This window comes from Hyperolius riggenbachi, chromosome 11 (genome assembly GCF_040937935.1).
Source record: "Hyperolius riggenbachi isolate aHypRig1 chromosome 11, aHypRig1.pri, whole genome shotgun sequence".
Classification (NCBI taxonomy): domain Eukaryota; kingdom Metazoa; phylum Chordata; class Amphibia; order Anura; family Hyperoliidae; genus Hyperolius; species Hyperolius riggenbachi.
In genome coordinates, this window is record NC_090656.1 from 24,978,915 (window position 1) to 24,994,488 (window position 15,574).

General features: G+C 44.4%; 1 protein-coding gene across 1 annotated transcript in view; it reads right to left on the reverse strand.

Annotated features, from left to right (window-relative positions):
- Window positions 1-15,574, reverse strand: part of POP4 (POP4 homolog, ribonuclease P/MRP subunit) — a 47,251-nt gene that overhangs the window by 901 nt on the left and 30,776 nt on the right. Inside the window, exons 4-6 of the mRNA XM_068261794.1 lie at window positions 13,704-13,781; window positions 5,207-5,268; window positions 3,565-3,666 (exon numbers count right to left, since the gene is read on the reverse strand). Of these exons, the coding sequence (XP_068117895.1) occupies window positions 3,565-3,666; window positions 5,207-5,268; window positions 13,704-13,781 (242 nt within the window). The remainder of the gene's footprint in view (window positions 1-3,564; window positions 3,667-5,206; window positions 5,269-13,703; window positions 13,782-15,574) is intronic.

The window sequence follows — 15,574 nt, forward strand, 5'->3', positions numbered from 1 at the left end:
GAAGAAGAACCTTGTTAAACTGTCTTGGGAGAAATTGACTCGATCATTTTGAGGAATGACCGGCTTGGCATTCTACCGCAGGCAGCGTTATGATGGCCTTTCGCTTTAGCAGCCCATAAGATAAAATTATTTTACGTGTGGCTGTTAACGCTAAAATTTCCCGAGAAGCTCGCAGAAGGGACGGGGGACAAGTTACAGTCCAGAAAGAAACAGAGAATAAAGGGTGCACATTTCATTTTTTGGATTGACTTTAGCTACAGACTAACCAGCAAGCTCATGGGGAACCAGAACTCCTAGGAGTGTGTAAGGGGCTAAAATGGACCAAAAAGCCCTTACTGCGCAGTCCGCTCCGGCCCACGTGGCGGTGATTGACAGCGCCGCTCGCGCAGGTGCAGTACAGAGCGACCTGGAGGTTGCTCTGACGTCACTGCCGGGGACCAGGACGGACCTGCGGAGAACGGCTGCGGGCAGAGCTGCGGCGAGGGACGTCCTGAGAGCTTGGAGCTGGAGGAAGCCGCCGGTAAGTACCACTTATTTTACACTTTTTCCCCGATGACTCCTTTAAAACAGAAAGTATTTGCAATAATTAAGGTTGGAGTGAGCTCCGAGATGCCCCCCACAATGCATCACTGCTGAAATATGCAAATCACCCATTGTTGTTCCATGTGAGCTAAACACACCTCCAGATCTGCTGGAATGCAGTGATGTGTCAGTTTGTACAGACACGATAATCCAACATGCATACAGACTGTTTTGGACCAACCAATCTGAAACAAGTCTGTATACATGTTGGATTATTGTGGCTCAGTATATATAAAGTGTAACTGTCGGGCATAAAATCAATTCTTTATTTTTATCTTATATAGGAGAGAACAGAGGCGCCAAAAGGATTAAAGGGGTTTTAACCTGCTGGGCGGTATGGACGAGCTCAGCTCGTCCATCACCGCAGGAGGCTGCCGCTCAGGCCCTGCTGGGCCGATTCTCATGAAATAAAAAGCAGCACACGCAGCCGGCACTTTGCCAGCCGCGTGTGCTACCTGATCGCCGCCGCAGTGCGGCGATCCGCCGCGTGCAGCGGCGAAAAAGGGTCCCCCCCAGCCGCCCGAGCCCAGCGTAGCCGGAACAAACAGTTCCGGCCAGCGCTAAGGGCTGGATCGGAGGCGGCTGACGTCCATGACGTCACTCCACTCGTCGCCATGGCGACCAGGTAAGCAAAACAAGGAAGGCCGCTCATTGCGGTCTTCCTTGTTAATTCTGATCGCCGGAGGCGATCAGAATGACGCGTCCGGAGCGCCCTCTAGTGGGCTTTCATGCAGCCAACTTTCAGTTTTTTTCTTCCTTACAATAATCCAACATGTATACAGACTGTTTCAGATTGGTTGGTCCGAAACAGTCTGTATGCATGTTAGATTGTTGTCGCTATACAATTAACAAGCTGACGCATCATTGCATTCCAGCGGATCTGGAGGTGTGTTTAGCTCACATGGAACAACAATGGGTGATTTGCATATTTCAGCAGTGATGCATTGTGGGGGACATCTCGGAGCTCACTCCAACCTTAATTATTGGGCCGGTCCTTGTTGACCATTTTTTCGGGGGCCCAGCAAGGACAATCTACTGAGGTAAGTACACGTTTGGGGAAATGGTTCCCTACATTAGACCAAGACCAAAACCGAACACTTAAAGGATAGATGCGAGGAGTTTAAAAAAAATAAAAATAAATAAAAATAAACTACTAACCCGGGGCTTTCTCCAGCCCCCTGGCAGCCGTCCTGTGCCCTCGCAGAAGCTCCGCTTCCAGACGGTGTCCCGAAGTTCCCTCTGTTACAGATTACAACTGGCATCTACTTCACTGCTTACGTGGTCTGGAGTGTCCTGAACTACTGCACCTGCGCAGAACACTCCATACGTCAGCGTGATCGCGAGCGGCGCATGCACAAGCGCAGTAGATGCCTACCTGGCGAGGTCAGCATCGGCAACGGAGGGGAACCCAGGCCACCGTCTGGGAGCGGAGCTGCGGCGAGGGCACAGGATGGCTGCCAGGGGCTGAAGAAAGCCCAAGGTAAGTAATTTTTTTATTTTCCTCGAACCTCATCTTTAAAGGACAACTGTAGTTAGAGGTATATGAAGGCTGCCATATTTGATTTACTTTTAAGCAATACCAGTTGCCTGGCAGCCCTGCTGAGCTATTTGTCTGCAGTAGTGTGAATCACACCAGAAAACATGCATGCAGCTAATCTTGTCAGATCTGACAAAAATCAGAGAAACACCTGATCTACTGCATGCTTGTTCAGGGTCTAGGGCTAAAAGTATTAGAGGCAGATGATCTGCAAGTTAGCCAGGCAACTGGTATTGCTTAAGAGGAAATCAATCCATATACCTCTCTCTACAGTTCTCCTTTAAAGAGGAACTTTAATCAAGGATTGACCTTCATCCTAATCAGTAGCTGATACCACCTTTCCCTTGACAAATCTTTAACTTTTCTCAAATGGATCATCAGGGTGTCTGTATGGCTGATATTGTGGTCAAACCCCTCCCATAGTGTGATGTCAGGGCCATGGTCTTGACAGTTCCCTGTGAACCTCACTGCATTGTGGGAAATAACAGCAAACAGTATCTCCCTCTGCAACCAGTATCTCCCTCTCCCACAGCGGCTTATCGATGGAGCCTGGAAGGTGAGTGAAGGGTGCTGGCTCCAGGGGGGACATCTGGCCCAGCAAGCCCTAACAGGATCCGGCTACCTGACCCCCCAAACGCGCCCCCCCCCCCCGCGCCGGAGACTTGGGCGCAGGACACAGCCGGTATATGGCTGATCCTGCTTCTGCACAAGTCCCGGCCGTGTTAATTACTATTCCCCCTCCAGGCTGCCATGGATAGTGCTGGAAGCCGAATTATTGTTTTAAAAGCAACTTCAGCTCCGTCTTCTGACAGCGCTGAAGTTACTCCCTGTGCCCGCGATAGCCGTAGTTCCTATTACGGCCTATGGTGGCGCCGGCTGCGCCCAAGTCTCCTGCGCTGCTGCACCCAAGTGTCCAGCGCTGGATTTACCGTGTTCGCCTCCCCCCCCCCCTCCCATGCAAAAGTGCCTGGTCCTTAAGGGGGGGGGGGGGTTAGGCCCTGAAGGGTTAATGCTGGGAATACACGTTTCGTTTTTGCCTTCGTTTCGATTGTGCCTTTTGTCCTTTTCGATCCCGAAATAATCGATCGTACGGTTAATATCACCACCCACGGTTTCGTTTTTTTTTTCCGATTCTGATGGTTTCGTTTTTCCAATGATCGAAGGCTGCAAAGAAACGAAACGTAGTACAGGGACGGACGGCATAAACGAATATATAATCGATCTGAACAGCCATCAAGCCTACCAATGGTTCGATTAGATGGATAAAGAGAGATAATATCAAACATGTTCGATCACTAGTCGTTCGTTTTTGGGGTCTATTAATGGAAACTATAATGAGATTATGACTATTTTCACATACGTTTTCAACACTCGATTCGTTTACCAAACGAATCGAAGGCTAAAACGAAGGCAAAAACGAAACGTGTATTCCCAGCATAAGATACCTTTTAGTTTATCTTCTTCTGTGATGATCTTGAAGATATGTTTCGTTTCCTGAAGGATGATTCCGGTGATTCCGACGTAGGACGGGCATTTTGATTTATAAACTGCAAAAAGGGAGAGGAAAAAAAAAAGAATTAAATGTTGGATGTAAAACACAAACAGTAAAATGTGCTAAAGATACTGCTGGCACCTTCACAGACCAACCCTAAGGACTTGTTCACACTATCAGCGGATTTTTTTAAAGCGTTGGCGATTTTTCAAATCGCCCTAAATGCGCTTGCGTCCCTCCTATGAGGATGTTCACATGTGAGCGTTTTGATTTTATTAAAAATCGCAAACGTGCCACATGTACCATTTTCTGAGCATTTTTGCTCAATGGAAGGTATAGGGCAACCGCAAAGAGCTTGAAAAAGCGCTGTGTATAGCGATTTCTTGAGCGCTTTTAAGAAGAAATACATTGTATTTATTAATTTCCGGGTCAAAGAGATCACTTCCTGACTAACGTCAGGAAGTGAAAATCTTAGTCGCTCTAAGCGCAAGGAAAATCGCTTTGAAAAGTGCTCTATAAATTGCTCAGCGCTTGTGATGGCGCTGGCGATTTATAAGGTGAACAAAGCCTAATTTTCAGGATTATTTCCAACTAAATTCCAGATTTGTTTAAAGAAAAAAAAATAAAACTACTATAACATATCAATGACCCATCATCCAGGGCTCCTCCCCTGCTGCTGACAGGCATAGTTGGCTGGTAAATAGAATAGAGGGAGACCCCCATACTCATTGGGTCTCCCTCATTAACATCTTTTATGCCTAGGAGGGAGGAACACGAAACCGTACACTGCTAGCATGGAGCCCCCATATGCTTTTTTGATTTGCTTTCGCTGAGCTTAACTTGTGCTGATGTATCAGATAATGAATAGCACTGAGAAGCAATTGAAGGCAAAAAAACAAATCTGCCAAGCTTTTAAATTGCCCTCTGATGTATTCATACATAATAATTAGATCTAAGGCATCTTTTCTCCAGACTAAATAAGCCCGGTTTATCTAATTTTACCTGGTAAGTGAGACCTTCCTCTTATCAGTTTTGTTGCTTGTCTCTGCACCTGCTCTAAAACTGCAATATCTTTCCTGTAATGTGGTGCCCAGAACTGAATTCCATATTCCAGATGCAGCCTTACTAGAGAGCTAAACAGGGGCAATATTATGCTAGCATCCTGAGTTTTTATTTGCCTTTTAATGCATCCCAAAATGTTATTTGCTTTAGCTGCAGCTGCTTGGCATTGAGCATAATGTACTCATGCATGCCCCGTGAGGATGTGCTCGTTCAAAGCTGAGCTCTTGCCCAGAAGATGTCTATTGGACCTGCTGTGTAGATTAGGTATAGAGGGACCCTGTGTTGGATTGGTGGGCTTAAGAAGGATCAGGAAAGCCTCTTCACTATCCAGAGGCTTCCCACTACTGAGGTAAGTATCCCACTTATGCAGTTTGGAATTGGCCAAATATGCACTTCCTGCCTTTTTTTATGTCGAATTTCAAGCTGCATAAAATGTGATTTAAATTTGCATGCCAGCAGGAATTTTTAGCACATAATAAGGTATTCCTAAGGAATGCACGGAAGGAGTGAGGAGGCCAGCGGAGTGTACTTACCCATCACCAGCGCCCCGTGCAGATCCGCCTTCAGCAGCTTGCTCTGCACCATCTGTGGATGCCTAGAATTGACAGCAGCACAACCTGTAAGCCAAGGTCAGTATACTGAGGCAGTGCAAGTTATTTGCATTACAAAACAGGTTTACCATCTATGAGGTGGACACTCACTTCAGGTTAGATACCTTCTTAGATAGAGGGAAAGCTCTGTATACTATAGAGCCTTCCGGCACCTTGGTCCATCCTGTCATTCCACCACTGCCCCTCATGACAACCGGCTGCGCCTTTGGTACTCCTTGGGTAGTATTCGGAAGTTCTTGTGTCCCCTGCTTCTGAAAACGGGCGCCTCCGTACTGCGCATGTTTCCTCTCGAAAGCTGCCCAAGGAGTGTTGAAGAGCTATTCGACCGAGCAGGTCAAGTAACTTCAAAAAGGATGGACCGAAAGCTGTCATTGCATTTTATTGCATAGCTGCTGTATTCGTATATTAAAATATATATATATTAAAATCTAGTGATCACTTCTCACCTATCTCTGTTTATACAGCAGAGAGAGAGAGAGCTCACCTTCAAGGGGCACTATGCCGAAAATTGTAAAATTTAAAATATGTGCAAACAGACAAATAAGTAGTAAGTTTCTTCCAGAATAAAATGAGCCATAAATGACTTTTCTCCTATGTTGCTGTCACTTACAGTAGGCAGTAGAAATTTGACAGAAGCGACAGTTTTTGGACTAGTCCATCTCTTCATAGGGGATTCTCAGCAAGGCTTTTATTCTTTATAAAGATATCCCCTAAAAAGGATTTAAACAATGATGCTGGCCAGCTTCCCTGCTCGCTACACAGTTTTTTGGCAGTTGGACAGAGCAACTGCCATTCACTAAGTGCTTTTGAAAATAAATCCCTGAGAATCCCCTATAAAGAGATGGACTAGTCCAAAACCTGTCACTTCTGTCAGATTTCTACTACCTACTGTAAGTGACAGCAACATAGGAGAAAAGTAATTTATGGCTCATTTTACTCTGGAAAAACATACTACTTTTTTGTATAGGTTTGCACATATTTTAAAATGTTTCGCCATTGTGCCCCTTTCAGCACAGTTAGGAATGTATCTGACAAAGCAATGTAAACAAAAGACAATGTTATCACCTCTTCGGATGAGGCCAGAAGCTGCCAACTGAAGCAAGGAGATTTCCACTTAAAAACAAAGTGCTGTGTTTAACTGTTTAAATGCTGTTCTGCTACATTTGTTTGTGGTAGAAGATTTTATGCTGTAAATAATCTTTTAGAGCAAAGAAGATATTCATACCACTTCAAAGGGAGTAGACGCTAAAAAAAACCAAAAAAACCCCCAGACACTTACCTAAGGAGACGGAAGGCTCTAGGTACTATAGAGTCTTCCCGTTCTCCTCACGGTGTCCGCGTTCCCCCGCAGACTCCCCCATTAGCAGTCTACAATAGACTGCTCTCTTCTGCGTTGGGCTTGCTTTGGGAGTTTTTGGAAGCACTTGGCCTTCCGAAACGGCCGCTTTGTACTGCGCCCTCCCTCACGCACTCGCAGTACAGAGTCGCCGGTCTTTGGGAGCCCGAGTGCTGCTGAAATCTCCTGCGGCGGGAGATTCAAACGGAGGAGCCTGCGGGGGAATGGGAGGATAAGGAGAACAGGAAGGTTCTACAGGACCCAGAGCCTTCGCTCTCCTTAGGTACGTAACCGTTTTTAAAGGCCCATACACGAGCACTTTGGCTGGCGGCCAATAGCATTGTTCTCCCCCACTTACCCTGTTCACTGCCAATCCCACCCCCTGCTTAGAACAGAACCCCTTGCTCATTCACAAGTGAGCGACGCATCAGCCCAGCCTCAGCCCTGCAATGTCGCCCAAGGGATCAGGATCCCCCTCGTAGGGCGACATTTGTTGAGCCTACATATGGAGGTTCCCTTTAATATGAATTCCTATAACACTGACATTTACTACAGTACTATGCAGAATACACTGTCACAAGTCACATGACTTACCCACACCAATTACCATTTAATGGCACAGATCATGGCCAGTTTTTATTAAGAAGTTATTTAACAAACCAGTATAGACAAATTTATAATAAGAGGCGCCCCTGGGATCTTAAAATAATTTACATGTAAAATACAGAGGAAGGTGGGTTTAATTCCTCACAGACAGACAAACGGTGTAATGGGTGAGAGACTTTATTGATACTGTGTGCGGTGCTGGTCACAAATAATACTGTATATAATTAACTCATTCTTGGGCCAAAAGAAAAGTGGCCCAAAAGAGGGGGTCTCTGCTCATACTCAAGTCACTACTCTTTGACTAACCCCCACAGCGCCCCCACTGTGGTGCATCATCTGAGGGAGACCACACATTTGACATTTCCATGGGATGTCCCAGCTAACCTCATCTCGAGTTGTAGCCTTGGAAGGCATACACGGACAGTGTCTACTGAGTGGTGAGAATCCTTGCATTGCTATATCAAGTTTTAGATATATGACTATGGGGCTCTGCATTCCTTGCATTATCTTTATGCCAACTTAAACTTTACAACAGGAGTTCTTTGCATGACCATCTCCATTGTAGGCCTATGTTCTGGCTTATTATTGCAATCTGCTGAATTTATGCTGCTTTTCTAATATGATAGTGGCCGGCCATGGCTGTGAGTGGTGGTGTGTTGTGGCTGTTGTCATCCCCGGCTTATACTCGGGTCAAACATTTTTTCCACGTTTTTTTAAAGAGTAACTGTCAGGCTACAGAAGGTAATTTAAACCTCTATTCTCCTGTGTTAAACAGTTTAGACGGAAGCCAAAAAGGCAATAGTGAAGATAAAAATCACTCTTACATTTGATGTGTGCTTATCAGCAAAGCTGTTAGACCCAAGAGGACGCAAGCCGCATACCATACTGCAAAGCATTCTGGGGCCCTCCCCTCGGCTGCTAAGGAGAAGTTACAGGATCAAGTTTCAGCAGCTTGTAACTCAGTCCAGCGCACAGCACTGAAAAATCTCCGGGCAGAGTACACTGCAGGAGTCCGCTATTGTTCCTAGCCACATGGCTCATTAACCACCCTGGCGTTCTGATTAAATCGCCAGGGTGGCTGCGGGAGGGTTTTTTTTAAATAAAAAAAAAACTATTTCATGCAGCCAACTGAAAGTTGGCTGCATGAAAGCCCACTAGAGGGCGCTCCGGAGGCGATCTTCCGATCGCCTCCGGCGCCCAGAATAAACAAGGAAGGCCGCAATGAGCGGCCTTCCTTGTTTTGCTTATATCGTCGCCATAGCGACGAGCGGAGTGACGTCATCGACGTCAGCCGACGTCGTGACGTCAGCCGCCTCCGATCCAGCCCTTAGCGCTGGCCGGAACTTTTTGTTCCGGCTACGCTGGGCTCAGGCGGCTGGGGGGACCCTCTTTCGCCGCTGCTCGCGGCGAATCGCCGCAGAGCGGCGGCGATCAGGCAGCACACGCGGCTGGCAAAGTGCCGGCTGCGTGTGCTGCTTTTTATTTCATTAAAATCGGCCCAGCAGGGCCTGAGCGGCAGCCGCTGGCGGTGTTGGACGAGCTGAGCTCGTCCAGACCGCTCAGCTGGTTAACCACTTCACAACTGAGGGGTTTTACCCCTTCAGCATCCAAGCAATTTTCACCTTTCAGCTCCTTCCATTCATTTGCCAATAACTTTATCTCTACTTATCAGAATGAAATTTGTTAAATGTGTTTTTTTTTATCACTAATTAGGCTTACTTTGGGTGGTACATTATGCCAAGAATTTTTTTATTCTAAATGTTTTTAATGGAAAAATAAGAAAAAAATTGGAAAAAAATCCTTATTTTTCAGTTTTCGGCCATTATAATTTTTAAATAATGCATGCTACCGTAATTAAAATCCACGTAATTAATGTGCCCATTTGTACCGGTTATTACACCATTTAAATGATGTCCCTATCACAATGTCTGGTGCCAATATTTTATTAGGTAATAAAGATGCATTTTTTTTCAGTTTTGCATCCATCATTAATAAAAAGCCCATAATTTATAAAGTAACAGTATTATACCGTCTTGACATACATATTAAAAAAGTTCAGTCCCTAAGAAAACTATTAATGCATTTTTTATAATTGTAAATTTATTTCATTGTATTTTTTTACAAAAAAAATAAATGTTGGTAACTATTGGGGAGTGTGGGAGGTAAGGGGTTAATTTAAAATGTAAAAACAGGTCTTTGCATTTAAAAAAAGTACTTTTAGATGTAGTTTTACTATTTGGCCACAAGAAGGCCTCAGTCTTTTTTTTGTTATATGTCCTGTAAGCGAAATATGTATGCTTACAGGAAGTGTACTGAAGATGAGAAACTTTTATTTATTAGCATGATCGTGCAGCTTCTCATAAAAGGCGCCGATAATTGCTACGGGGACTTAGATCAATGATTAGGAATTGCTTTCCCATTCATTGATCTCCTGGCGGGCAGATGGCAACATGAACGAACGCACAAATAAGCGGGAGCGCTTTCAGCAGTGGTAGCAGCGGGAGTACGTATATTTACTCCCCTGGACGGTTAGATGAAGTCTGCAGGGGAGTAGATATACTGTACTGGAGCTGTGAAGTGGTTAATATTCACTGCACACTAGTGTTATTCAGTACGAGCTTTTCTGTGATCAGGAAGCAGGCAGGACATGACGACACATTTGGCTTCAGAGGAGACAGACAAACATGGAACCTGCCATGAGCTGTCAGGAGCATCAATCTCTGCATATACTATATACAAATTCTGTGAAGTACAAACGTGGACAGTGAAATGCATATGTAATGTAAGTACAGCCAATCTTTAGCTACTGATATATGTGTTTATTTTCTCTGAGACCTTATACCTAACAGCTCCTCTTTAAGGTAAAAGTTGGGGGTTGGCTTATACTCTGGTCGCTTATACTCGAGTATATACGGGTAAGTCTTGTAGCAGTGTATAAAATGTTTGAGCACCTGTTAAACCTTCTGGCATGTTTTTGGGGTGATGGAAAAAATAAGAACGCTACAAGTAAACTCAAACAAATGCACATAAATGTTCTTGGGCAAAGAGAAAAACAATTATACACAAAAATAGGAGAGTTCCAGGTTTTCTAGAGTTTATCTATTTTTTTATGTATATTAGTATTATCTATAACTTCCGTCTCTGGTCTTGTCACCTCAATTCCATTTATAAGCATGATCAAAATATTACAGAGTGTTATTTTTTTGATCATTTTATAGTTTACATATTACAGAGTGTTGTTTTTTTGATCATTTTATAGTTTACATGAATTCTGAATGTTTCTTTAAAGTTCGCCTCTAAACACAGTTAGCTGTACACCTTCAGTTTATCTCTGTGAAGTCCCATTACTCAAGTATTTCTACTTCCTGTCTGTAGGACTTGCTGCAAGTCTCTAAGTAGGAGGGGGATGTCTGAGGAGATAAAATTCACAGAGAAACTACAGGTATGAAATCACAAATTTTGGTTTCCAGAAAATACAATATACCGTAATTCAGTTTATTATTAAAAAAAAAATAAATAAAAAAAAAAATACAATTAATATTCAACTAAAGGACACCTGAAGTGTCCACTTCAGCTTTCAGTTGTTTTTCACCTTATGTATCCAAACAATTTTCACCTCCCATTCATTCGCCAATAACTTTATTACTACTTATCACAATGAATTGATTTATATCTTGTTTTTCTCCGCCACCAATTAGGCTTTCTTTGGGTGGTAAAAACGGGAAGATTAACCTCCCTGACGGTTATCCCGAGCTCAGCTCGGGGTAACCTGCCGCGGAGGATTCCTCAGGCCCTGCTGGGCCGATTTGCATAATTTTTTTTTTTGTTACACGCAGCTAGCACTTTGCTAGCTGCGTGTAACTTACGATCGCCGCCGCTCCGCGCCGATTCGCCGCAACCCGCCGCATCAGAGGGTGCCCCCCCCCCGAGACCCGTGCGCTGCCTGGCCAATCAGTGCCAGGCAGCGTCGAGGGGTGGTTCGGGACTCCCTCTGACGTCACGACGTCGGTGACGTCATCGCGCCCGTCGCCATGGCGACGGGGGAAGCCCTCCTGGAAATCCCGTTCAGAACGGGATTTCCGGATGGGTTAATGCGCCGGCGGCGATCGGCGCATTCGGGGGGACGCCGCAGGGAGGGGGGAAGCATGTAGCTAGCGCTAGGCTAGCTACATGCTACAAAAAAAAAAAAAGCCAAAAAACACCCTCCCTGCCGTGCGCAGCAATTTTTTATAACGGCAGGGAGGTTAAGAAAAAACTTGAAAAAAAAAATTCTCTGTTTTCAGCCATTATAGCTTTAAAATAATACATGCTACCATAATTAAAACCTATGTATATTATTTGCCCATTTGTCCCGGTTATTACACCATTTAAATTTTGTCCCATCACAATGTATGGCGCCAATATTTTATTTGGAAATAAAGGTGCATTTTTTCAGTTTTGCGTCCATCACTATTTACAAGCTTATAATTTCAAAAAATTATTAGTAATATAGCCACTTCACGTGCATATTAAAAAAGTTCAGACTCTTAGGTAACTATTTATGTTTTTTTAATTGTCTTTTTATCATTAAAAATTTTACTTGGGTAATTTTTGGTGTGGGAGGTAAACGGTTCATTTTAAATGTAATAATGTGTGTTTATTTAATTTAAAAAAAAAAATTGTATGTAGAAGTAGTTTTACTATTTGTCCACAGTCAATTTTTCGTTTTTGTTTTTTTTTAGTCCAGGAAGTGAGCACTCTCGCTTCCAGGAAGTATAGGGAGTACGGGAAACTTTTTTTTTTCTTCAGAAAGAGCAGTCGGTCTTTCTACCGGGACTTAGATCAATGAATGGGAACTATGTTCTCATTCATTGATCTCCAAAATAACGGACGGCAGCACAGGAGCACGCTATCGTGCGCAGCAGCTGCCTTTTGACATGATAGTCACGTCCAAAAGGCTAAAATGGTTAAACAATGCAAATTGCCTGGCTGTCCTGCTGATCCTCTGCCTCTAATACATTAAGGCCACATACACACATCAGACCATAGTCTTTTGAAAATGAAAGATCACAGACCAATTTTACCCCCTTCCATGTAGTATGAGAGCCATACTCTACACAGTCTATTCTATGGAGCTGCACTCCCCATCAGAAAAAAAATCTTTGCAAGATGCTGCACACAAAGATGCTTTACACATTCAAAAGATCAGTATCTGCAAAAGATCTGTTCCTGCCAAAGATCCGTTCCTGCAAATTGCATTCATAGTCTATGAGATCTGCAGATCATCATACACACCTTGTTTAACCCTCCTGGCGGTTTGTCAAAATCCGCCAGGGGGCAGCAAATACGTTTTTAATTTTTTTTTTTTTTTTCATGTAGCGAGACGAGGTCTCGCTACATGATAGCCGCTGCTCAGCGGCATCCCCCCAGCCCCTCCGATCGCCGCCGGCGATCGGAGATCAAGAGATCCCGTTCAAAGAACGGGATCTCTTGGAGGGCTTCCCCTGTCGCCATGGCGACGGGGCGGGATGACGTCACCGACGTCGTGACGTCAAAGGGGACTCCGATCCACCCCACGGCGCTGCCTGGCACTGATTGGCCAGGCAGCGCACGGGGTCTGGGGGGGGGGGGCGGCTGCGGCGACGCGTATAGCGGCGGATCGGCGGCGATCGGGCACTGCACGCAGCTAGCAAAGTGCTAGCTGCATGCAGCAAAAAAAAAATTATGCAAATCGGCCCAGCGGGGGCTGAGCGGTGCCTCCCGGTGGCATAGCCCGTGCTCAGCACGCGCTTACCGCCAGGGAGGTTAACTGACATTCATCTGCAGATCAGACAATCATCTGCAGATCTGAAAATCCATCCTGGTGGATCTGATCTGCAGATGAATGTCTGTTAAACAAGGTGTGTATGAGATCTGCAGATATCATAGATTATGAATGCATTTTGCAGGAATGGATCTTTTGCAGGAACGGATCTTTTGCAGATACTAATCTTTTGAATGTCTACAGCATCTTTGTGTGCAGCATCTTGCAAAGATTTCTGTCTGATGGGGAATTCAGCTCCATAGAATAGACTGTGTAGGTATGGCTCTCATACTACATGAAGGGGGTAAAATTGGTCTGTGATCTTTCATTTTCCAAAGACTATGGTCTGATGTGTGTATGAGCCTTTAGTCATAGACCCTGAACAAGGATGCAGATCAGATGATTGGCTGAAGTGTGACTGGATTTGTGGCATGCTTGTTACAGGTGTGTGATTCAGACACTACTGATATATGAAAGATCAGCAGAATGCCAGGCAACTGGTATTGTTTAAAAGAAAATAAATATGTCAGACTCCATATCCCTCTCACTTCAGTTGTCCTTTAAATTTTCAATTTTCTCACCCCTATCATGAAGCAGATGTAGTTTTGCACGAAAATATATAGAACTATGGCAGGTATGGGCAATTCCATCAATAGAAAGCATGCTTAATTGCCGAGTAGGAGTGATATACTCACGTGTCTGGTCTCAGCCCGTTACACAAGTCTCGGATATACTGCTTCCACAGATCATGGAGGGGCAGAAACATGCTGTACCTGGAAGCAAGCAGACCGACATACGTTTCAGCAAACAGAGAATCAAACAAGCACAGGGCAAAGTCTAAAACCTGGTACACACTTTCAATTATGATTGGCCAATCACTGCCCAATTTTACCTTCTCCGTGTAGTATGAAGGTCAGCAGATATTGAATACTATGAGAATACTACAGAATGCACATGTGCAATACTGTTTCTAGGTTATCGGTGGGCATTACGGTTTAGGTAAAGGTGCAGTGGGTATAATTGGGAGGTTAAAGGGGGAAAGGAGTAAGGGGGGGGGAGATGGAGGACAGTATACAAGCTAGGCAGAACATAATCTGCAACTTTTTGTGCAACTCCCCGCTGCATCTTTACCTAACCCGTAATGCCCGCCGATAACCTAGAAACAGCATTGTGCATGTGCATTCTGTTATACACAGGGCACCACAGCCATCCACATATTCACTGCGCCTGCGCATACAGCACAGCGTCATAGCATTGTAATAGTTTATACACGTACAAATGGTCAGTTTATACATTACTAATACTCCTCCCACATCGCTACTCCCCTTCAGAACTTAATTCTTGGCAAATAACTAATCTTTTCACCATTTTATAAAGCGCCAACATATTACGCAGCAATCAGTAAGTGTAACTTAATGTTTTACAGACATAATTGCCACTCTCCCTATGCATCTATGAAACAACTGTACTACTGTCATTTTCCTCTGCTCCAGCATAATGCTTATGTTTCTACCATTCACCACCCACTGTCTTTTTGCTCTCTCCTAATACCTATTTCTATCATACATCCACCTCCCCTCATTCCACTAATACTGGTTAATGCCTATACCTTTCAATCATCCTCGTCCCTTGGTCCCCTCCCGGGGCGCCGCCCCCTATGCTATAATACCCCCATCAACGCTGTGACAGCTCCATAATGCTTTGACCTAATCTGAACCATACCACACACACCCCTATCCCACCAACATCTTATACTAATTTTTAATTTCTATTTTTTACTATTATATATTTTTTTTCTATGTACATTAATTCACTGATCTCACGTAAGCAATGTTCTGCTACCTTGGTGCAATACTATATACTTATGATGGCTCTTAATTGCTATGGATATATATATCTTCTGACGATTAACAACACCTGATTGCTGATTTACTTATATGGCATATGCTGTGTCTAAAACTAGGCTATCTCTGACCCACAGCTATATATACTCCTGTCTGAACTGCCTGAGGAAGCGGGGTCACTCCTGCGAAACACGTTGCAATACTGAGGAGTGTATAAATACATTTTTGTGTTACATGTTAAAACGTGCCTATTGTCGTGTCCTTTGGAGTGGTCAAGAGTCCACCTCTACCATGTCCATGTTTTAAACTTTTTATAATTGTTTTATCCTGGTGGCACCTCTGTTCTCCTGCATCATATACTAGTCCACTCGTGGTGGAAGGGCAGAAAGCTCCTTCTTTCTTCCTATCTACAGAGAGCGACTTCTTATTCCTGAGTGGGGACAGGCTTGTTCTCCCCACTTGCTGTCACAGTGGTCAATTACGAGGTAACCCTGGTTTGTGAGTATCGTATATACTCGCATATAAACAGACCCGCATATAAGCTGAGGTACCCACTTTTTCCTCACAAATCAGGAAAAAGTGATTGACTCGCAATATAATCCCTCTCCCCAGTATAGTCCCTCCCCACACACAGTAGCCAAATTTGCCCCCAGTGCAAGTCAGCCCCCCTCCCCATAGCCAGATGTGCCCCAAGGATGATACAGCTGTGTCTTAAGATGCCA